We start from the raw sequence: 24,419 nt of genomic DNA, 5'->3' as shown, positions 1-24,419 counted from the left end.
CCAGATGGGGCCCAGGATGGATAGGCAGTGCGCGGGGCTAATGGTGCTGAGCAAGGTCAGGTCCTCGAGGTAGGTGAAGGTTAGCACAACGGTGAAGCAGCTGGCGATGGAGCTGGAGACAGAGTGGAAGGAAGTGAGGAGTGCCTCCAGGAAATGTGTAGTCTGGAAGGTGAGGGAGAGGAAACCAGCCCCGCCTGGGTGAGGATGTAGAGGAGAAGGCTTTCCTGTGCACACAGAAGCCCAGGAGCCAGGGCTCAATGGTGTTTCATGCCAGGACCAGGGCAGATATGAGGGCAGCTAGGTCACGGTCGGGGTCTGCATGTCTAGGATTTGATGAAGGGCCTGGTCACTTCCATTCGTTGGTGTGGTCTTGGTCCCCTAGGCTGGGATGACTGGATCCAAGCTCAGAAATCCTCCACTGTGCCCCTGGGAACACAAATAAGACGTGAGCACCCGCTGTGCGGCCATTTACTCTCAAGGCCACCCTGCTAGGTGGGAGTGACTGTCCCTGGGTCACAGAGGAGAGAACCGGAGGTTTGCAGAGATTAAGGTACTTACAGAAGTCTGGATAGCCATGGAAACCTGGAACCTGGATTCAAACCCAGTTCTCTCTGACTCAAATGCCTCGGCTCTCTCTATTACAACATGAACCCTCTACTGACATGGGGGTGTTATGGAGGCCCACCCCCACCAGAACTCACTGCCCAGAGGTTAGGCCAAGTCCCCAGAATTTCCTGAAGAGGAAAGGTAAATGTCTGGGATAGAATTTGAGAGCCCAGGAGAGGGCGAAGGGCCAGATCGTGACTTCTGTTCTGGGGCAGGAATTTCCTCCCAGGTGCGCTGTGTCAGGAAGACGCAGAGATGACTGCAGGCCGCCCTCATGGCTAAGCGCGGCCCATCCACTGGGGAGAAAGAAGGCTGTGCTTTAGGGACATGTCAGCTAGGATGGGTGCGAGGGTGGCCGGGCCAGGTGGGTTAGCAGTGTCTGTGTGTAGCTCCGTGAAGACAGGAAGCTTTTCATGTCCCCGCAGTGTGTTCTCAGTAAGTGTCCATTCAGTGTGTGAATGAATGAGTGAATGGAGGAGCCCAGTGAAGTTGAGCATTTGGAATAAAAGTTAGTATAGATGTACAATTAAAGGCATTAGGACACACATTTGTAACACGATAAAGATCTCATTCTTGTGGAGAGCTGTGTGTGTTTAGAATGACATTTCTGCCCAAATAACCTACATTGATCACTGAGGTGCCTTCGAAGTGAGGACTCCACAAGGCTTTGCTGAGCACCTAGAATCATTTCAGTGCACAAGTTAGGGGTAGGATTTAGGGCTGAGCTGCATACAGTGGAGGAAGAGTAAGTGAGGGGAGGTCAGAGGGCCACTGAAAAGGGCAATTTGAAGTTTGGGGATGTCTGGGGGGACTGTGAAGTGGGGTGCAGGGTGTGAGCAGCAGAAACCCACTCCATTCTCTCTCCTGGGGGGTCATTGGGAGAGTTCGGTTTGCTGAGTGAGCTTTTGTGCAGGATGAGTCTGTGAGTCTATGAGGGGAAGTGAAAAAGCTGCAGGGCTTGGAATGTAGAGACGCTGCTGCAGAATTCACCCAGAGAAACAGCACTAGCTCACCTCTGGGGGTGGGAGAGCTGACTGAGAGTTTATCAGGTATGTTCTCCTTTAATCCTCACAAGAGCTCTCTTGAGGTAAGAACTAGTATTGTTCCCATGTTACAGAGGATGGGATGAACACAATAAAGATGAGTGTTTTGCTCCTGGTCTCACACAGGGTGAATCTGAACCCAACAGGGCTCCTTAGGGTCTACACTTTTGATCAGCCCTCCAGACCCACCACCGCTGTGGTGCTGATTACACGTGGATGTGGGGAAAAGCAGAGAAGTGACTCCAAAAGTAAATCCAAGATGGCACTCAATATTTCGGCCTGAAAAAACCAAAACCAAAACTAAAAATGACTAACATAAGCAAACTCCAAAATACAGAGGTAGAGAAGCCAGTCAAACAGAGAACACAAGATGTGAGTGGAACTCATTTAGAAACAGACAGCAGAATGCAGAAGCCCTTTCTTGCTTCACAAAGGCTCTGGAATCCAGAGGACTCACAGGGGCAGGAGACCTCCAAACGGGAAGAAGACATGTCCTCTGCTGTGGCCCAGAGAGAAATCAAGGGCAGAATCATCCGTGTTTCCCTCTCTTAGAGAAGCAAGATCCCACAGCCCTGACTGACCATGGAAGGATGTTGGGGGGGAAGCCAGAACCTCTGCCATCCCTGCTTAGGGCACTTAATGGTTTGTGAATCTATTTTCTTTGGTATGATATATATATGTATACAGTCCAAACTGGAAGCTCCATAAGGACTAAGTCTCGCCCATTGTTGTTCACTATTGTATCCCTGGCATCTAGCATGTTCCTTAAAGATCATCTGTTGTCATAGCCTCATTTCATAGAGGAAGAAGCTGAGACCTAAGGGGTCAAAGGATGTTCCTGGGATGTCACTGCGAAGAGCAGGCCCAACACCACCCTGTCTCCTGCAGCCCTGTCCCAGGTTTTCCTACTGTCCCCTACTTTGTCATTCATTATTTGTGAGGAGCGCCCAAGAAAAATCTTCATGTAAGACATTTCTTCAAATACACCCCCAATACCTGTTCTCCTCTTCTGTCACACACTCTGGCTAACTGCTCCTTCCTTGGTCCCTTTAAGCCTCAAGGTGGAAATGTTTCAAGACTGCTTGCCTTAGGGGGCTTCTCCAAGCATTGTCACTTTCCCAAACTCCTGCCTGTCTCTGCAATTAGCCCCCTCATGCAACACTCCTCAATTATTCCAGTTTGGGCTGTTTCCTCCTGGGACTCTGCCAGATCCACAAGAGAAGAAAACTTTGAAAAGCTAGGAAACAATGGAATCTGGGTACCAGCAGTCCAGCTCCAGGAAGCAAGGCCTGCGTGTGGCCTTGTTCCCTAAATTAACATAAGAGGCAACATTCTCTCCAAGACAGCAGGTCTGAATGGTTGGAATGAAGGGAGAAAGGTCCTGGTTGACCCCATTTTGATCTCTCACTGTCAGAGCTGCCAGCATGCAGAGATGCTGGTAGAGAGCTCCATGTCTCCTGCTTTTTAGACGAAGGAAACACCATGACCCTCTGCATGTAGCATCCCAGTGTGAAACAGAGACATGGAAACTTAGAGCAAAACCCATGACTGGCTTTGGAAATAAGACAGTTCTTGGGATATATCCTTATCTTTCTTCCATTCTTCTGGCCAGAGGGGGAGAGCTGATCTCCACCTGTGCTGAAGGGGGAGAGCCTCTCAGGGATTGAGCGATGCCAGAGGATGCATCTCTGTCCTCTAAAGTAGAAGATGTGTTCAGGAGCTGGAGTGGAGACCAAGCAAGATTTATCAAGATGCTGGACAGACTTGCGATTTCCGGTACAGGGCTTGTGAGCCCTTCAGAGACCAGAGCAGTTTGAGATGTGATCCCTCATTGAGACATTTCTCCGCATTTGCCCAACTTCCACTCATCTCATCCTGCCCCATCTGGTCCACTTTCCCGTGGGTCATTGCTGTTCTGGAACCTGTCATTGACAACTGTGAGCCTGGGTAGCAACGTCAGTCAATGTGAACATGCATGGTGAGGATTTATAACTAGAGGATACAGTCTATCGTAGGATGAGTGAAAGTTCACCATGGCCTGACCCCATTTTTTGTTTTTTTTTCTTTATCATAGCAGTAATGCATTGTTTCAGAATGATTGAGAAATGTATGCAAAGGGGAGTCTTCCCAAATCCCACTTCCCAGAGGCCACCATTTGTTATACTTTCCATTTCTTACTTCTTTCAAGTATTATTAACTTTGAATAGTAGGATTATATTTCTATTTTAAAATTTACCAATATTAACAACTGGATAATGAGGCTCCCTTTATGAAATGTGAAGAATGCAGCATACATACACATCTTTTTTCTTCCTCCCTCCAGTTCACGATATTTACTGTTTTTTTTAGACAAGATAGTCTGTGTATCCAATCTTTTCAGTCTTATGTCCTATGATTTCAATTCATTCTATAGCTGTATTGAACTACTTATCATTTTTAAACATGTGATTTGAATTAGGAACTATTTCAAACATTCAAAAAAGTTTTTTCATGTGTTCATTCAGCAAATATTTAATAAGTACTTGTTGTGTCCCAGGCATTGTTTGAAGCAGTGGATTTTTGTGTGAAGACCAATCACAGATAAGATCCTGGCCTTTTGGAGCTTATACTCAAAGGCCTGGTTGAGCTCCCTCAGAATGTGAATAAAGGCTGAAAAGAGAAGAGGTGAAGGTGCTGCAAAGGGTCTTCATCGGTTAGAAGTCTGGAGGAGGAGGAGCCAACGGAAACACTGAAGAGGAACAGCTTTTGTGGATGGAAGGAAGCCAGGAGAGTGTGGCATTCCCGAATCCCCGTGGACACAGTTATTGATCAGCCATGTCAGATGCTGCCACGTAGTGGAGAGAATGACCTTTGGATTAGCAGAATGGAATCCTTGCCAATCTCACCAAGGTGGCTGCAGTGAAGAGTGGCCTGAAGGACTAAGTGGAGTGGGTTTAAGAGAGAATATAGCTGTGGAAGGGGACTCCTGGACACACCAGACACCAGTTGAAACATCGCCACAGTCAAGGAGAGCATTGGGACAGGTGCATGAGCCACAAATACTGTTTAATCACTCAGCTGTGCTTCTGGATACGAAAATAAGTTAAAAAAATTATAGAAAGTAAATCCCAACTACTTCCTCTGAAAAGGAAGAATGATGAAGGCATTTAGTGCATTGAATAAAGACTTAGTAAATAGAATGATGTAGTACTGACCCAAACATAGAAAAATTGATTCTTGCAACTCAGAATTAGACACAAGTGTATATGGTAATTTAGCATTAAAGGTTGCCTGTCAAACTAATGGGTAAAACAGGGATTAGTCAATGAATGGGATTGAAACAACTGGGTGGCCATCTTAAAATTAAATTGAAAATATACTTTCCAAATGATGTTAGGTCAAGTTCCAAATGTACTAAATATTTTTAAATAAATAATAAAATATATAATACATAAAGAACACATGGAAAAGTTATTTTATAAATCAAAGCAAGGAAAGCCTCTCCAGCTATAGGACAAAATTCAGAAGACACTAAAGAAAAGTTTAAAAAAAAGAGAAGAACATAAAGAAAATTTTGGTAAACATGAGCAACCATAGTCAAAGGGTAAATAGTAAGCTGGGAAAGTGTTTGTAACTCATAAAGTTCTACTTTTTTCTATATAATAAAATTCTTACAAATTGATAAAAAATCCAACAAACCAATACAAATATTAAAATACAAGAAATGAATTCACATTGGCTAGAAAATACAAATGGTTCTTATACAGAGGAAAAACTGTGAAACCAAACTCATAACAATAGAAATGCAAATTAAATTACACTGAATTGTATTTTATTTACCAAAATTTCAAAGACCAAAAAGTTTGATAGAGGGTTGTTTGGGAGATGCTGTGGGACATTTCTGGTGGGAGTGAAGATTTATAGAGCTTCTGACAGAAGGCAATTTGCAACATATATAAATAAATGTAAAGAGCTACACTTTCCCCCATAATTCCTTTTTTAGAAATTTATCATATATACATGTATATATGTATATATACATACACACACAGAGTCAAAAATTCATGGTTATTTTCATTAACAGAAGACTAGAAACATCTGAAATGGCCATCAGTATTGTATAAATTGTTGTCCATCCTACAATGGAATGCTGTGTAGCTATTTTTTTAAATAAGGGTTTTAAAAAAACCCAGGGAGGACCTCCAATATATATTTAGTTAAAAGAGTACAAAACCATGTATATTTGTATGAAAGGGATGTATACACACACACACAGATTTTTTTGTTTTTTTGTTTTAATCTGTATCAAGGGTACTGCCTAGAAACCCTACTTCATGCCGTTCCTTCTGTTCTCCCAGAATAATTAATCATTACCTCATATCATTGCTGGTGGAGTTGACAAATCTTGCTTGTCCTGTGTCCTCATGTGCCTTAGACAGAAACCCCAAGAGAAGTAAACATTTCCTTTGCTAATCACATTGATCACCTCTTAACAGCATAATACCTATGTGTAATCTGGTATTACATAATACCTATGTGTAACCTGGAGAGGGGAGAGATCCCTTTTCCAAACAGGGATGAGAAGGGAGTAAAGTGGAGAAGGACCTGTGTCCTCCCACACTTGATTCTTCAAATACAACTCTCTTCTGTTCAAATACGACTAAAAAGAGAATAAGTCAATTAGGAAAAACTGCCAGAACACAAATGTCTTGAATGACTCATTCGAAAAAAGCTGCTTGAGAATAAGGAAAATACTATTATTCAATAGGCTAATTTATTTACACAGAAGAATTGAGCAAGACAGACATCACTGATGCACATTGGATTTAAGACCTCTCTTCCCACTAACACCAAAGCCAGGAGAGATACCAACTGCCGAATTTCAGCTGGAGAAAGGACACAGGTGAGACTCTTTTCTGGGGAGTAATTCTGTTGTTTTTCTCTTTGGAGAGCTTTTTCTCCCATAACTGATAAATTTCAGTTGGGGAGAAGTGTTTTCTACTCATTATTGGGTCTGCTGGGCAGAGCAGGACCTCAGGAAATGCTATGAATCTACTTTATTCTGCTTTATTGGATGACAGATTGACCACGAACAAATAAAATTCTGGCAGAACCCTCTTAGTCTTTCTAGAGATCTGGACTGAGAATTAAGGATTTATGCTTCTTCCTAAAACCCATTTCAAGTTGTCCTACAGTAATAATTCTAAAAAGAGTAAATGGGAATTGGGAACTAAGCTATCTTTGAAATACAAAATCGCAAAACATCTCTCTATCTTATATACCATTGTTGTACATCTCTGACCTTCTCTTTCTTTCACGTCAGCACAATGAAGCTCTTCATAGGCATTCTTTTCTGTACCTTGATCATGGGAGTCACCGGTGAAGGCTGGTATTCATTCTTCAAGGAGGCTGTGCAAGGTAAGAGCCCCCGAGGATGAAGGGCACACCCAGCTGACCCCAGGATTCACTCTGAGCAGAGACCACACACCACAGATGTGGATGCTCCTTTGAGAAACCATAAATGGGTGAGAGCTGGAGGGTTTCTCCTTCCATGCTGGTCTGACTCAGCACCCGCCAAGGGCTTCTCCAGACCCCAGGTCAAAGATGCTTTGAACCCAGCCTGTCCTTGCTGGTAGCAGGCAGCGAGTGGGACTTCCAAGGCAGCCAGGACTTCCAAGGGGTGAGCTCCTTGTTTTTGCTGTTTAGTTGCTAAGTCATCTCCAACTCTTTTGCAACCCCATGGACTGTAGCCTGCCAGGTTCCTCTGTCCATGGGGTTTCCTGGGCAAGAATACTTGTGGGGACTCATAAATGGCAAATTTCTCAGTCTTGAAGTTTACCTGGGAACTTGGTATGTCCCCAAGGGTGGAATGTCCAGGGAAAGGGTGAGCTGAATAAACATCATGCCCTACTTCAAGGAGAGAGGGTGTCTGGGAAAGAGAAGACCTGTGCTTGGAAGGAAGATCCCATCCTGTACCCAAGCAAACGGCCAATGGTTTCAAGGCAGAGCTCATGGAAATCAAACCCTCACGCTTATCCACACAATAAAAAGTGCAAAGTCCCACTGATCTGCCACCCTAGGACTGAGATAGGGCCAGGAAGCAAACCTAATCTGCCATTCTTTTTTAATTATTATTAAAGATTTATTGGTTTACTTATTTTGGTTGTGATGGGTCTCTGTTGCTGCATGGGCTTTCTCTAGCTGTGGTGAGGGGCGGGGGGCTCCTCTTTGCTGCAGTGTGCAGGTCTTTTCATTGCCGTGGCTTCTCTTGTTGCAGAGTGCGGGTTGTAGGTGCGTATACTTAGGTGATTGTGGCACAGGGGCTTAGTTGCTCTGAGGTGTGTGGGATCTTCCTGGACCAGGGATACTTGTGGGGACCATGTGTCCCCTGCATTGGCAGGCAGATTCCTCACCTCTGGACCACCAGGGAAGCCCCTGACCTGCCATTCTTGATGGGAAATGAAGCTTATTGGCTACTTGTTAAAGCAGGAATATTATGTGGTCAATTGTTGCAATACTTTGATCTGCACGTATTGTTTTTAATTTTGTTTTATCTTCAGTATTTCTTCTTCAATGCTCTTCCTTTTTTAATGTACATCTGAGTTTCTGACCTGTACTATTTTCCTCCTCTCTAAAGAACTTCTTTTAGCATTTCTTGCAAGGCGGGTCTATGCCAACAAATTTCCTTAATTTTTTTGAGGAAGTCTTTCTTTCTCCTTCACTTTTGAAGTGTAACTTCACAGGGTACAGAATTTTAGGTTGGTGGTTTTTCTCTCAGCACTAAATATTTCACTCTATTCTCTTTAGTTTGCATGAGTTCTAAGGAGAAGTCATGTAATTCTTGTCTTTGTTCTTCTATAGGTAACTATTTTTTCCTTTTGACTTCTTTCAGAATTTTATTTTTTAATCTTTGATTTTCTGTATATGCCCAAGTGTAGACTGTTTGCAGGGGGGGTTTTGAGGGTTTCTTTTTTTCATTCTGCTTGGTGTTTTCTGAGCTTCCTGGGTCTGTGGTCGATGTCTGACATTAATTTGGGGACTTCTCGGTCATTATCATTTCAAATATTTCCTGTTTTCCTTTCTCTGTTTCTTTCCTTCTGGTTATCCCACACACGTATGTTATTCTTTTTGTAGTTGTTCCATGGTGCTTGTGTATTCTGTCTTGGTTTTGGCAATCTTTATTCTCTGCCCTTTGATTTTTGAGGATTCTATTGAGGTATTTTTGTCATGGAGACTCTTTTCTCAACTGTGTCTATTCTGCTAATACGCCAATAGAATGCAGTCTTCATTTCTGTTATGGTGTTTTATTCATCTCTAGCATTAGTTTTTTCTTTCTTAGCATTTCTATCTCTCTGCTTACATTACCCATCCTTTCTTGCATGTTGACTACTTTGTCTTTTGATCTCTTAAAGTATTAATCATAGGTGTTTTAAATTCCCAGTCTGGTAATTCCAACATCCCTACCAGGCCTGGTTCCATTGCCTGCCATGTCTCTCTTAACTGCGTTGTTTGCATTTTGGTATGCTTTGTAATTTTTTCTTAAGAGCCAGACTTGATGTACCTGGTAGAAGGAACTGCTCTAAATAGGCCTTTGTCATCTGGAGATTGGGGAAGCATTACTGGATGCTGTGTGCCAAGTCGCCTCAGTCGTGTCCGATTCTTTGCGACCCCATAGACTGTAGCCACAGGCTCCTCTGTCCGTGGGATTCTAATAGGCAAGAAAGCTGGAGTGGGTTGCCATGCCCTCCTCCAGGGGATCTTCCTGACCCAGGGATCGAACCCCTGTCTCTTATGTCTCCTGCATTGGCAGGCGGGTTCTTTACTACTCGTGCTGCCTGGGAAGCCCAGACCTCTGACTAGGTCTCAGTTCTTTTTGATGAGCCCGTGGCTCTAGACTGTGAACTTCACAGGTGTTTCTGGCTTTTTCTATCCTTCAACTGGGGCAGGATGGCTGGAGTGGGCTGGAGCTGGTTATTTCCTTTCCCCAGATCACTTAGATTCTGATAGCACAGAGTTTTCTGAGGGAGGCCTATTGAGAACAGAGAACTCTGGCATGTTTCAAAATGGTTCCTTTTCCTCTCCTCCTGTGAGAAGCTCAAGGGAAATTTTTGGAAAATTTTTAACAATAGTTTCTGTGAGAATCTGGTTGAGCTCTTGAAGGTAACTCTTACAATATTATGGGGCCTAATAATGTCTGGGTCCCCTAGGAGGTTTTACTCTCAGAGTTGTCTCCACCGAACCTCCAGAAACTTGTCAATTCTGGTTCAGGTCTTTCTACCCCTAGCACGGGTTTCCTCACCAGTTTCTGCTCCCGAGTTTCTGGTCCAAAAGGCCTCCCCTCTCTATGTCCACCTGTTCATCTCTCCAGCCTTGGAAGCAATGATATGCCCTGTGTCCTCCCCTTCTTGTGGATCCAAGAAGAGTTGCTGCATTTTCAATCTGTTCAGCTTTTTAATTGTTACAATGGAGTGCTGACATTTAAGCTCCTTATGCAGGACTGGAGGTGATGCTATTAATTTTGCAATTGAATTCTTTGTAATTTTTGTGTTGATATTTGACAAATTCAATCTTTCTGATTTTGAACCCATGTGTTATTCTCTTTTTCATTGTATTCTCTGAATACCAGGTTTAAAAAAAATATTTCCATTAAAATTTTTTTATTTATTTTATTGAAGTATAATCGATTTATAGTGTTTCAGGTATACAGCAAAGTGATTCAGTAGTGTGTGTGTATATATATATATTCCTTTGCAGATTCTTTTCCATTATAGGTTTTACAATATATTGAATATAGTCCCCTGTGCTATATAGTGGGACTTCCCAGGTGGCTCAGTGGTAAAGAAGCCGCCTGCCAATGCAGGAGACACAAGAGATGCAAATTCGATCCCTGGCTCGGGAAGATCCCCTGGAGGAGGAAGTGGCAACCCTCTCCAGTATTCTTGCCTGGGAAATCCCATGGACAGAGGAGCCTGGTGGGCTACAGTCCATAGGGTCACAAAGAGTCAGACACGACTGAGGAGCACACACACACAGGTACTATATAGTACGTCCTTGTTGTTTACCTATTTTATTTGAATATCAGTTTTTAAAAATTATTTATTTCTTAATTTTAGTTGCCCTGGGTCTTCACTGCTGCAGGAGGACTTTCTCTAGTTATAGCGAGCGGGGTCTACTCTTCATTGCAGAGTATGGGCTTCTCATTGCTGGGGCTTCCCTTGTTCCTGAGCCCAGGCTCCGGCACACAGGCTCAGAAGCTGTGGCTTGCAGGCTCTAGAGTGTGGGCTCAGTAGTTGAGACATGCGGCATGTGGAATCCTCCCAGACCAGAGATCGAACCCGTGTCCCCTGCTTTGGCAGGTGGACCCCCATCCCTGTACCACCAGGGAAATCCTGAATATCAGTTTTTAAAAAAGAGTTTTGGGGGGCCATTGCAAAGTTTTTCTGTAAATAGAATTTCATTCCTTGGGTCAGTATATTTCAGAGTTTGCGCTTTTCTTACGGAGTGTGGTAGCTGTAAAACGTGGAGAACCCTCTCCTCTCACCTCCTCCCTCACATAGTCCTGATCGTACATCTGAAGCATCAGTCTCCATTATCACATGCCTTGTATGACTGTCACATCTTTGTACCCAGTACACACAACCCCGCATCAGACAGCCCAGAGCACCACAGCCCCACCCAGTCTGACCCAGCTCACTGTAAAGGGCTCTCCTTACAGTTACAGCGGGAGCCGATCCACAGTAAGGAATATGCATTTCAATCTACGATTTCAAAGGACCACTTTGTCAAGAGTCAAAATCCGAAAAGCAGGGGAGAATTCTCATTCCCGCACTTCTCCAATATGTCCCCATGTTACTGTTGTTGTTTTGTCTCCTTACAGGGGCTTCGGATTTGTGGAGAGCCTACTGGGACATGAGAGAAGCCAATTACCAAAATTCAGGCAGATACTTCCACGCTCGAGGGAACTATGAGGCTGCTCAAAGGGGCCCCGGGGGCGTCTGGGCTGCAAAAATCATCAGGTATCAGGGCTCCTGAGGGCGCTGAGCGGAGCTTGTCTGTTTCCAGAGAGTCAGGGGGCTCTGTGGCCCAGCCTCCTCCTGCCCCTACTCCTGGCATCCGCATGGCCAGCAGAGCCAGGGCAGGATATGGGTGCAGAGGTGTCTCCCCTCACTGCCAAGGAGAAAGCGAGGGGTCACTAAAGAAGCCTGATTCAGGGTATTTGAAGAACTAATAACCAGGGCTTTGCCCAAGAGGGTGCATATGTTAGCCCTCCTTCTTGAGGGTGGGCTTTTCTACTCTCCTCTCGAAGACACTGCTTTGACTGCAAGAGGAGAAAGGAGTCAGAGGACAAAGCTGTCTCAAGCGACCCAGCTGAAATTCTCCTGTCTCCCTTCCTTCCAGCAGTGTCGGGGATTACCTTCAAGGATTCTTACACCAGATTTACCTTGGAAGAGACAGCACTGGGTTGGAGGGCCAGGTGTCCAACCGGAGAGCTGCGGAATGGGGCCGGAGCGGCCAAGACCCAGGTCACTTCAGACCTGAAGGCCTACCGAAGAAATACTGAGTCTTGCACCCTCTGTTCTCGAGGGACTAGGCTGTGAGCCACACATCACTTCTCCAAAAACAGGGAGTGTGACTGAGCTCTGTCATCCCAGGAACTGAGACACGTACTCAGAGCTGCCCAATAAACGTTTGCGGAACTGAAGATGTTGATGGAAACTGGAGTCTTTGAGTCAGACTCTGGGGAGAAAGGCCTCCTGGCACCATACGGAAGGTGAAAGCTCTGTGGAGGATGAGCCTGTGACTGGAGGGTCCCAGGAATCCCCGGTGACCTGGACCCCTGCCCTGTGCTCACATGGCCCCATTGCACCCCAGTACTCTCAGAACCCCAGTTTCTCCTCCTGAGTAAGCCTGAGCTGGGAGAGCACTGGCCATCACGCTGGGCTCCTCGGTGGCGGGGCCTGACTCGGGCACAAGCCTGGGCAGCCCCATGGCCTCTTCTTCCTCCCCAGTCACTGTGTTGCTGCTTCAGGCCTCTCTGTGTCCCGACTCTCCACTGCCCAGCCAGTTGCATCCTGACCCCGCTTCACTCCAGGCCTTATCCCCAGGGATCTCTTCCCAAATCAAGAAGGCACATTTGCTTTGGGAAGACCAGTCCCACGACACCTGTCCTGGAAACTGCATCTTAGACTCCAATTATTTCTCATCAACACCAGAGCCTACCCCTGACCCAACTGTTAACTGGTCTCAGCTCATGTAACCTAAGAAATCATTCTCAGATGAGTTTCCCTTACCTTTATCCTCACTATCTTTGGGTGAAACAAAATACTATTTTCACTTCTAGAGTGAATGTCAGCTATATGGATATACACTTCCAATGCAGTTAACGAGAAGCCTCCTCAGAAGCACAGACGGATGGCGATCCAAACTCTGCTGGGGTGTGGGAAGCTGAGGCATAGTAATTATAGAGGCCACCATTTTCTTTCATTGCAAATGTTCTGACTCTACATGAGTTATTTGATTTACCACAAAGGCTTTGCAGTTCTCAGTTGAAGAAATGAGGCTTAGAGGGAAGTGATCTGGACCTTGCTCAAGGTCACACCTGCAGTAGGTGAGCAGCCAGGACTGCAGGCTGGTGAGGCTGACTGCAGGAGGACAGGGATGTGCTGTCAAGACTGGGGTTCAGAGGTGGGGACTGTCTCCTCCACGGATCTCCAGCATGAGAGCCCTTGTGCTCAGGAGATGCCTGACTGGTTACAGACACACCACAGCTTGTTCTCCTCATGGGAACAGTGCCTCGCGGAGTCCTTACCCTCAGTATCTGATTTCTTAATAAATTCCCACATTGAAAACCCAGACTTCAATCCATGTCACTCTTCACTCTTTCACCTTTTCCTCTTCCTCTTTATCGTCAGACTTGAGAGTCTGTCTACCTGCACGTTCTGCTTCCTCACTTCTGACTCACACTAGAACCCACACCAGCCTGACCTCTGTCCCCACTGGTCAGCAAAACAGCTCTGGTCACCAGTGACCTCCATGGTGCCAACTGATAAGTTCCTGTTTCGTATCAGGAAGGCTCTGAGACACGCTCAGCACAGTTGTCTTCTCCCTCCTTTCTGGTAGGTTCTCTCTTGGCTTTTGTTCACCCTCCTTTTGTTTCCCTTTAATTTCTTTTATCTCCTTATCTGGGTCTTTTCATCTCCCCAAACCCTAAGGGTGCTTCAGACTTGGTTCTGGGTTCTTACTTTTTTTTTTTACTTCCACTTTTTTATGTCTATAGTCTCCCCAACAAGTATAGCAAATAGTATCTATATGCTGATGGCTCTGAAAATTATACCTCCCCACTCAGAACCTGATTTCCCAAATCTGTGTTTATACATTTGATTGGCCTCTAGACACCTCTGCTTGGATGGCTTCCCGAGATCTCACACTCGTATGTCCCAAAGGGAACTCTCATTTGCCTCCAGAACTTTTCACCCTCAGGCCTCTCCATTTCAGCCTCTAGAAATCTCTGATTGGGTGACTTCCAGAGATTTCACACTCAATGTGTCCCAAAGTGAGCTCTCATCTCCCCCACCAGAATTCTTCACAGTCAGGCCCCTCCATTTAAGTAAATGATCTGATTATTCTCTCTGTTGCTCAGTCCAGAAATTGAGGCATGCCCTTGATGCTTCCCTTCCCTTTACCCCACATCCAGTCCACTAACAAGTCCTGTGATTCAACTTCCAAAGTTCATCTCTCGTCCATCAGCCTGCTCTCATATGCATCTCTGTGCTCCTGGCCACACCATTTCTCTCCTGGGTTCCTGCAACAGCTGTCTAACCAGTCTCCCCATCTTCATGGCTTCCCCCTCTGCTTAAGTTGACTGATTAATTTTTCATCTAAACCGAGTCACTTTCCACTGAGGAAAAGGGCATTATTGATGATAATACATATATGGCAGAAATAAACTGAAACTGTCTTGGGTAAAAGAGAGCCTGTATTTACCTTACCTCTCAGTCTAGCATACAAATGATATGCAGGTCATGTCTCTTCTGTGCTTAAATTCTTCCACGGGTTCCCATTTCCCTCAGAATGTAATCCAGTGTGAGCTGTCCCTGGCCACCCTACAGCATCATCTGATGCCACACCCTCCCAGGCTCCCTGCCCTTCCATCTCACCAGCAAGCCAAGATTTTATTTGGCACAGGACCTTTGCATATGACATTTTCTCTGCTCAGAACACTCTTCTGCTTGTTCTTCACATGACTGTGTGTTTCTCACCTGTCTCTCCTGAGATCACTCTTTCTTGAGAGAGGCCTTCCTGGTCATCCTGGTTGATCTACTCTGGTTATTCTGTACTTTTTTGCCAATTTCAACATGTGGAATTCTTTTACTAATTTTTTGGTTTATTCTGATTTCTTTTGGACTTTGTTTTGGTTCATATTCATCCCTTTTATTACAGAATCAGTGAGAGAAGTGACCATTTCTTTCTTGTTTATATCTGAATACCCAGTCCTGGCATATAACAGAATTTCAACAAGTGCTTATTGGAAATTAATAAATGAATAATTGAATCCATGTATTGTTTTATTAGTAAAAATTTTTCTTTCAAAGGTCAGACTGGCTTTAAGAAACAGGAAGGAACTAAGAAAGAGGGAGAAGCTAAAGAAGGAACAGTAGAATCAGGGGAAACAGGAGGCAGGGGGATCAAGCCACAAGGGATGGTTGACCCCCAGGGGAGTAGAAACCTCTCTTGCTCTGAGGAAGGAAGGAAGGTGAAGAGTAGGGATGGGGAAGCAGCACATGGGAGAGGAGGACATGGGACCTGCGGGAATTCGATTGTAGCTCCTCTTGATGTAGCTGACTGTCCCCAAGATTCATCACACTCCAGGGTATTTGCCTGTTTTTTTGGTCTGTCTTTAAAGCCAGTACGTAGAAAACTCAAGGCTAAAGGCACATTTCTCCTATTGTGTGTCATCCTTGCATCCACAGTGCCTGTCGCAGGGCCTCACAGATAGTAGTTGCTTTATGAATATATGTTGAATGAATGAAGTCTGAGAAAAGGTAGGGTTCAAAAGAGGTCAGAACTGGGTAGAGGGGTTTGAGAGTTGTAGAAAATACAATGTTGGATTGTTGGATGTTGGATACAAATTTGGATGTGCAGAATGTGGTAATGAGTCACTTTGAAGTGACTATTAAATCTGTACTGATAACATACTAAATACCAGCCAATATGATATAATTTTACTTCATCATAAAAATAGTCATGTATGGATGTGAGAGTTAGACCATAAAGAAAGCTGAGCGCTGAAGAATTGATGCTTTTGAACTGTGGTGTTGGAGAAGACTCTTGAGAGTCCCTTGGACTGCAAGGAGACCCAACCAGTCCATCCTAAAGGAAATCAGTCCTGGGTGGTCATTGGAAGGTATGATATTGAAGCTGAAACTCCAATACTTTGGCCACCTCATGTAAAGAACTGACTCATTGGAAAAGACCCTGATGCTGGGAAAGATTGACGGTTGGGGGAGAAGGGGTTGACAGAGGATGAGATGGCTGGATAGCATCACCGACTCAATGGACATGAGTTCGAGTAAACTCCGGGTGTTGGTGATGGACAGGGAGGCCTGGTATGCTGCAGTCCATGGGGTTGCAAAGAGTCAGACATGACTGGGCGACTGAACTGAACTGAACTGAAAAATATTTTTCTCTAGTGATACTTTGCACAATCCCTCACAGATATGAAAATTAGGAGTCCTATGTGCAAGAAATTATTAGTCATTGTGGTAGCTGATGAGAAGTCTTGAAGGAGGAATAAATATTTTGAATGTCTGAAGTTCTGTGTCGACTATCTGAGGGGGCAAGTTAGCAGAGAACACTGTGAGACTAAAGAAAGGCAAAAGCACACACTGGTTCTCTGACACTGAGACCCTTAGACTGAAAGATGTGTTACTATTTATATACCACCAAGAAAAATGTTACGATTTAAATTCAGACATAACGTTTTCTTATCACTGTGAATTTTTACTTTACACATTTTGAAGGGGTTCTTTTGGACTTAGATTTTAACCTTACTTCACTCTTGTGTATAAGCAAAAAGGAAAGTATACACAAAAACGAATTGTAAAGCAATGACAACCGTTTCATGAGTGCTTCCTGGTAATTGGGGCTTCCCTTGTGGCTCAGCTGGTAAAGAATCCACCTGCAATGGGGCAGAACCTGGGTTTGATCTCTGGGTTGGGAAGATCCGCTGGAGAAGGGAAAGGCTACCCACTCCCGTATTCTGGCCTGGAGAATTCCACGGACTATGTGTAGTCCATAGGGTTGCAAAGAGTTGGATATGACTGAGCGACTTTCACTTTCACTTTTCACTTCCTGCTAATTAGTGAAGGTACCGGGAGTTGGTGATGGACAGGGAGGCCTCGCATGCTGCGATTCATGGGGTCGCAAAGAGTCGGACACGACTGAGCGACTGAACTGAACTGAACTGATGGCTTGACCTAATTTCAGAAATATGTAATCTAGAAATGTGTGACTTAAAAAAAAATAAATATGTGTTAGAAATTATGTAATATGACATTTAAATTTAACAGTTACATAATGTAATATGACATTATACAGTTTCTCTCTCTCACTATATTTACTGAGAAGAAATAATAAGCTTCAAGCTACTATTAATCACAAAATGTTTAAAAATCTTGTAGGAATGTTAACCATTATCCTTGAAGCATGTGAGGATTGTCAGCTTGGGAAGCATTGCAGTGCTTACTTCATCTATGAGAACATTGGTTATAGGATGTGGAATTTGTTTGCTTACTATAATTCTTGCTTAATTAACTGGTGGCTGTACAAAGTTGTACTCCTTTTATAAAGCAGAAAACTCCAGATTCTGTGGAACTGTCTAAGGCTGCTGTATCTTCAAGATCCTGGCAAGAAAAGAGGACACCTTCAAAGAGGGTAATGTGAGGAGAGTTTCAGCTCAGTTCAGTCGCTCAGTCATGTCCCACTCTTTGCATCCCCATGGACACCAGGCTTCACTGTCCATCACCAACTCCCAGAGCTTGCTTAAACTCATGTCCATCTTGTCAGTGATGCCATCCAACCATCTCACCCTCTGTCATCCCCTTTTCCTCCTGCCTTCAATCTTTCCCAATATCAGGGTCTTTTTCAACGAGTCAGTGCTTCTTGAGGAGAGTTTAATTAGGGTCTATTCCCAAAGGCGTTGGTACAGCCTCAGGAGACCAGAAAAGATGGTGCAAGTCCTTGATCTAGAAATTACCTGTTGGCTTCCCTGGTGGCTCAGATGGTAAAGAATCCGCCTGCAATGTGGAAGTCCTGGGTTCGATCCCTGCGTTGGGAAGATCCCCTAGAGAAGGAAGGGCATGGCAACCCACTCCAGTATTCTTGCCTGGAGAATCCCATGGACAGAGGAGCCCGGCAGGCTACAGTCCATGGGGTTGCAAAGAGTCGGGCATGACTGAGCGACTAAGCACAGCACAGAAATTACTTGTGGGGTGGGGTTGGTGTAATCTCCCTTAGTCCTGAAGGACTAGAGGAGGGAGTGATTACAGATTCTGTGGGTGCGGGGGCGGGAGTGGGGGTGGGGGTGGGAGAAGTAGAGAGACAGAGACAGGGACACAGAGAAGTGTGTGGACAGGGGCGCTTGACAGGAGTTGTGTCTTTGATTGAGGGGCACAGCTGGTCTGTGGTGATCCCTCCCTGAAGAAGCTGTAGGACTGAATCAAAAAAAGCCCCTCCCCTCTCTCCCCAGCTCCTGGCCAGGTTCCCTATTGTCTAAATCCAGCCAGAGCCAGGGCTCAGCTGATGTAGTCTGGACAGGCCAGGGTAGAAAGCGGGATGGAGAGTGAGTGCCTGGTGGGGCAAACAAGAGATGCCCACACCGCTGAAAAAGCTGATTTCACAACTGGAGGGTTTAGGGTAATAAACTTGTGTCCAAGACTCTCTTGCTGTGTAATAGTGATGTGAGGACTGCCAGCCCAGTCTCCCCTCCCAGGTCTCAAAGTCCAGTGCTGAGAAATGTTCCCAGTGTTGCAGTGCGATCAGAGGGCAAGGTGGGAGGACGTGGAAAAGAGTGGCTGCTGTCTGGACGGCATTGCAACTAAGGCTAACCCTTCCTATGGACAGATTCAAAACACTCTAGCTCTTCAAAAGTACGTAATATCTTAATATACCCAGTTTACAGAGGATTCTCAATTTAGGGGACTTTTAACAACAAGTGGATTTATTTTCCAAACTCTGCTTTCCACTGTGATTTTTCAAACGTTCGTCTCGATCCTTTTCACCTGGGTCATTTCTATGATAAGTCACTGCAGCCCTGTTTCACACTTCAGTATTCTATCTGCTTTAATGTTTTCCACCCCTCCCCTACCACCAACCTCGTTGTTGGCTATTTTGTAGCTGGAGGCACTTGGAGGGTGAGGGTATAGACAGCTCTTTCTCTATTCCTCTTGTTCCAGCAACGTGGAGGCGTGTGGAGAAGGCCAGTTTTGACGTATCTTCCCAACACACCTCCCAGATTCTGCATTAGGAGGTTTGTAAAGGCCGGAAAAGCCATTTGACCTCACTCTGGTTAGGTGTGCTTCTAAATGATGCTGATATTTTTGTCCAGGTGAGGGTGTCTCAGACGTGGTGGGCATGGTGGAGCTCCTGAGGTGAAGTCCAGCTTCGCACCACCCCTCACCCATGAGGGACCTTCCCAGAGAGGAGCAGCTTATCCACAATGGGTTCTGATGATGTGCACATTCCAAGGCCCCTCCCTAGCTGAGGTGTCACCTCACCTGGCCCAGCACTGCCTTTTCTCAAACCTCACTGGTCTTTCCAGCAGATTCTAGTGGACCCCCCAGAATGACTGGGGGCCTCTTCTTTTCCTGCAGAGATGGCAGATGGGAAAAGGCTCACCCCATCTCCTTCCTAGTCACAGTCCACCACTGCCTTTTCAACTCTACTGGCATGGGTGCTCCATCTTTAGAAACTTCCAGAATATTCACAGCTCCTACACATGGAAACTCTCTCAAGAACTCACCACACTGCCCTCTGCTTGGATAGGGGCATCAGAATGAGCTGGTAGTGTCTGCAGCGAGCATGCACCCAGCTGAGAGATGAACAGGCATTTTTGTTTTCTTCTTGGCACCCTGAATCAATTTCCAGAAATCACCTGCCTCCACAAATACCGCACTCCCTGGGAGACTGGTAACCCTGCCGTCTCCCCTCCCCTCCTCGGGCATCTCCTACGTGGACCAGAGGTGGGATGGTGGAGAGGGAGGTGTTGACTGTGGGGGCCAGCGCTGCTGCCTCTTCCTCAGCTTTGGGAGCTTATGAGGTCTGGCGCTGCTTCCTGGATGCTCTCTCTAGGGGATGGGGTACTCAGAGCCACTGTGTCCTCAGCTCTGGGTGATGGAAAAGCAGCAGCACTCAACAGCCTGTTTTCACACCCAGGTGCCAAGGGAGCTCTTGCACAATTCTCTTGTTTCCCAGGTTCACTTTTCAAAATCTGTAATTATGGGAAAGAAGAGCCAGGCCTCTCTGAGAAGAGTGTGTTCAGTTTACACACACATTTATCACCTGTGGAGTCCTGTCAAACCACACTGTGTGAAACATGTTTGCAAAATCTCGTGTGAGTGACTCACTCGTATGTTTCCTGAAAGAACTGGGCAAATGGACAAGAACTCAGGCTGGCCAGGGTGCCTGGCTCCTGAACCATCCGACCTGGGAGGAGCCAATGCACTGAGCCCTTCCTTTCCTCTCTGCAGGTGGACTTAGGACTGTCCAAAACAGTCTCACGTGGAGTCTGCAAAACCTCACTTCACCCTTCCAGTAAAGATGCCTAGAGAACTCCTTCATCCTGCTGTTCACTCTTCAACTCCCCCTTCATGCTCCCCCAGCGCGTGGCAGAGCTGGGCCAGGCCCTGGGGATCTGAGGCACACAAGCCCAGTCCTCTCACGTGAGGAGCATTCCACTGGAGAGTTATGATTAAGCTAATCAGTATTTAAGAGAATTGAATTAAAATATATCATACATTTATTTATGTGCCATAACACGCAGTGTGAGCTCTATGACCTGAGGCTAAGAATCCCAAGGCTCCATCCTCACAGACTAGATCTGAATTTCCGCTTTGCCACTGTGACAGGTAAGGGTAGTAACATGCAAACATTATCATGGTAAGCTGTGAAATGAAAAAGCAGAACATAAAATGATAGTATTATACCACCCTGTTCTCGTTTATGTGTTCATATGTCTACATCCACTTAGATAATAGACTGGAAACATTTTCTTTGGAGGTTCTTCCTGCCCCTCCCCGTCTCGTCCAGGCTCAGGAAATTAGTATGGTTTTTATTTTTGTCTTTATACTTATTTTATATTGTTCAAGTTTCCTTGCTGAAGATGTTCATTCTGTGAGATTCATCAAGCCTGGCTGTGTCGAGGCTTTTCCTAGGCACTGAGTATGGTGGTAAAGAAAACCAACAGCTTACTCCCTGTCCTTACTGGGAGGAGATAACGAAAAATAGCAAATGTCCATTTACACTATAGTTTACATATATATGCTTCTCTGTCTACATATACACACCCCCACAACATCACTAAATGTGCAAACACATACATACACATAAATAATGTACATGAATTAATAAAGATTATGATAAGATAAAAATTGACAAAGGTGTCAGAATCACAAGTAAAAATTCATAATGGAAAAGAATAGGGAAAGGACGTCAGTAGTTTCTTGTTCCATATTCCATCTGTTAATAATGCTATTGTGACCTTTTGTTTTCCATATGATTTCTTTTTCTCTCAGGACTGCACCTCTTTTAGGGTTAAACACTGTGGTTTTAGCGGTTGGCCTGGGAAACTACAGACCCTACTAATCTCTGGAGAAAGGATTTTCCCCAAGATAAGAAATAGAAAATGTTCCATCTCTCCTGCAACTGCAAGAATAGCAAATAGAAGAACAAAACCTGTATCGACAAAGGTTATTTCTAACAAAGGAGTTTTTTTTTTTAATGACAACGAAAGAGACACCAGAGACAGTCACTATGTCCTGTGACAGCAACCCTCTCTGAGAACAGTGTGTTCAGTTTACACACACGTTTATTACCTGTGGAGTCCTGTCAAAACACACTGTGTAAAACATGTTTGCAAAATCTCGTGTGAGTGACTCACTCGTATGTTTCCTGAAAGAACTGGGCAAATGGACAAGAACTCAGGCTTCCAGGGTGCCTGGCCCCTGAGCCATCCGACCTGGGAGGAGCCAGTGCACTGAGCTCACTGAGCGAGGACACCCACCAAGGCAGTCCATCCATCACAGACAGAGGCATAGTCCCACATACCCAGCAGTTGTAGGTGTTGTGGAAGTCCGCGTAGGAATGTGCCCATGAGATGAAAGCGTTGTCCTGAGTTGAGACGGAAGTTAAACTCAAAATCACGTTGATGAGGCCAAGCAACAGGAGTTGATTGTGTGGCTTCATCCTGAAGGGGCTCATCTGGGATCTTTTTTCTTTCTTCTTAAGGATGGTCTTAGTCTCTTGAGGGTCAGTGGGGTCCCTCTGTGCAGTCCACTCAGCGTTTTCTGGGTCTGCGTGGTATGATATCTTCCCCCTCGTATGATGGATCCAAGGGACAATACCTGCAACTTTAACTGCAGTAGGGGTAGTTAGAATAACATAAGGGCCCTTTCACCAAGGGGCTAGCAAATCATGTTTCCAATCTTTGACCCATACTTGGTCACCAAGTATAAACTCATGAATCTGTTCCCCATAGGTGAGCGGCATCCTTTCTTGTACAAACTTAGTTACCCGATTTATTACCTTACCCAGTTCCATCTGCTGTGAAATCCTATCCCCCCCTTACCTGAGGCAAATTCGTTGACTCCTGTTTTATTATGGGAGGGGGCCTCTCATACACAATTTCGTATGGAGAATAGCCTTGGGACTGTGGGGTCATCCTGAGTCTGAGCAGAGCCATCGGAAGCAAGTCCACTCAGGAGCAGTCAGTGTCTCTGATCCACTTGGAGAGTCTCTTTAAGTGTCTGGTTGGTTCATTCCACCATCTCAGAACTCTGGGCCTATATGCAGTGTGCAGTTTCCATTTGATGTTTAAAGTTTTGCTTACTTGTTGTACTAAATCAACTACAAAAGCTGGGCCATTGCCTGATCCAATGCTGGTAGGAAATCCAAATCAGAGAACTATTTCCCTAAGCAGGCACTGGGCTACTTCTGATGTTCTTTCAGTCCAGGTAGGAAAAGCTTTTACCCATCTCGAGAACGTACATACCATGACCAGCAGGTAACGGTAGTGTCGGTGAGGTTTCATTTCAGTGAAGTCCACTCCCAGGTGTTCAAAGGGCAGCGTGCCTTTCAGCTGAATACCCGGAGGATTTTGTCTGAATCCCCGAGAGGCAGCATTAACCTGTGAGCAGGCAGCATGGCCTAGGTGGGTAGCTTGGTGTGTCTGGCTTACCAGAGTGTGTGCCAGCTCCTCTGGTACCAATAATTTGCCACTTGGCTATTCCCACCATCCCTTTTCAGTCTTGATGGCCCCTTCCGCTTTGGCTAACCTGACAGCCATTGTCCCTGTTTTATCAGGCTAGTGCCATCAGTATATAGGACCCAATTAGGGTCTGGAACCTTAAGCCCTTCTTTAAAACAAACCCCAGATACCTTACCTCCTCTTTGCAGATCTGTGCCTTCTTCTTTGACACCCAGTAACTTGCTTCCATCAACAGCTGGAGCTGTGCATTTGTCCCTTTCCAGCATTTTTTCTTGGTCTCAGCAGCCAGCAGCAGGTCATCCCCGTATTGTAGGAGCCAACATCCATACCCTTCTGGATGGAGTGAGTCCAGGTCAGAAGCCAAGGCTTCCCCAAAGATGGTTGGGGAGTTCTTAAACCCTTGTGGTGGAGGCCAGATGAGCTGCTGTTTGGTGCCCCCAACTGGAGCTTCCCATTCAAAGGCAAAGATGGGCTGTGACGCTGGGGCGAGGCATATGCAGAAGAAGGCATCCTTGAGATCTAGGCGAGTATAAACTTTGGCTCCTGCGGGAGGAGGCTAAGTAAGGTATAGGGGTTTGGAACAGTGGGGTGTAAAGTCACAGTAGCCTGGTTGACTAGCCTGAGATCTTGTACAGGCCTATAGTCCTGTCCTCCTTCCTTTTTGACTGGCAGGATCGGGGTATTCCAAGCCACCTGGCACTCTACTAGAAGGCTCGCTTGTTACAATCTATTGACGTGGGGCAGTATGCCGGCCCAGGCCTATCGGTAGCGGGTACTGGCGCTTTCTAACCGGGATGGTGCCTGGTTTGAGTTTTATTATCACTGGGGCTTGATATTTAGCCAGCCTGGGGGGAGGGGGGTTGTCTTCCGCCCAGACCTCAGGGAATAATTGAGTTAGCTCTCTCATATTCTTCCGGTCCACCCGGATCTTCCTTCGGAGGCTCATGCAACCTCCACTCATCTTGGGGTGGTATTGAGAGAGAGGGCAAATAAGTCATAGTGCCCATCTGGAAGGTGGGCCTCTCCTCAGGGGAGAAAGTCACTTGTGTTCCTAGTTTGGAGAGCAAGTCTCTTCCCAACAGGGGTACTGGGCAGTACCCTGCAGTCCATGGGGTCGCAAAGAGTCAGACACGACTGAACAACAATAAACCATACCTGAATAATAATAATAAAACCTATGTTTTAAAACAAAAAACTTACTGTTAAAGTGGTTTCAAGCAGGAAAAAGAGCCAAAATGTTGAAAATAGGAAAAAAAAGAAAAGAAATAACAACAAAAATCCCTGCACACATCATCAGTGGGAAGGGAAAC

At 45.5% G+C, this 24,419-nt stretch overlaps 2 protein-coding genes across 2 annotated transcripts in view; both read left to right on the top strand.

Annotated features, from left to right (window-relative positions):
• Nucleotides 1-24,419, top strand: part of LOC122675631 (serum amyloid A protein-like) — a 46,820-nt gene that overhangs the window by 8,435 nt on the left and 13,966 nt on the right. The gene's annotated exons all lie outside the window — the stretch shown is intronic.
• LOC122675655 (serum amyloid A-4 protein) lies at nucleotides 2,105-12,330 on the top strand. Its single transcript, XM_043874644.1, has 5 exons — nucleotides 2,105-2,291; nucleotides 6,415-6,531; nucleotides 6,952-7,046; nucleotides 11,506-11,644; nucleotides 12,027-12,330. The coding sequence occupies exons 3-5, from the start codon at nucleotides 6,956-6,958 to the stop codon at nucleotides 12,187-12,189; spliced, it is 393 nt and encodes a 130-aa protein (XP_043730579.1). The 5' UTR covers nucleotides 2,105-2,291; nucleotides 6,415-6,531; nucleotides 6,952-6,955; the 3' UTR covers nucleotides 12,190-12,330.

This window comes from Cervus elaphus, chromosome 2, assembly GCF_910594005.1.
Source record: "Cervus elaphus chromosome 2, mCerEla1.1, whole genome shotgun sequence".
Classification (NCBI taxonomy): domain Eukaryota; kingdom Metazoa; phylum Chordata; class Mammalia; order Artiodactyla; family Cervidae; genus Cervus; species Cervus elaphus.
Note: the sequence above shows the minus strand (reverse complement) of the source record. Positions and strands in the feature narration are given on the sequence as shown.

What these genes read in the sequence shown, in the direction of transcription:
- LOC122675655 (XM_043874644.1), top strand. Translation starts at nt 6,956, where the DNA reads ATGAAGCTCTTCATAGGCATTCTTTTCTGTACCTTGATCATGGGAGTC. An exon ending in CTTCAAGGAGGCTGTGCAAG is followed by an intron (nt 7,047 to 11,505) that starts GTAAGAGCCCCC and finishes GTCTCCTTACAG; the next exon opens with GGGCTTCGGATTTGTGGAGA. An exon ending in TGGGCTGCAAAAATCATCAG is followed by an intron (nt 11,645 to 12,026) that starts GTATCAGGGCTC and finishes CCTTCCTTCCAG; the next exon opens with CAGTGTCGGGGATTACCTTC.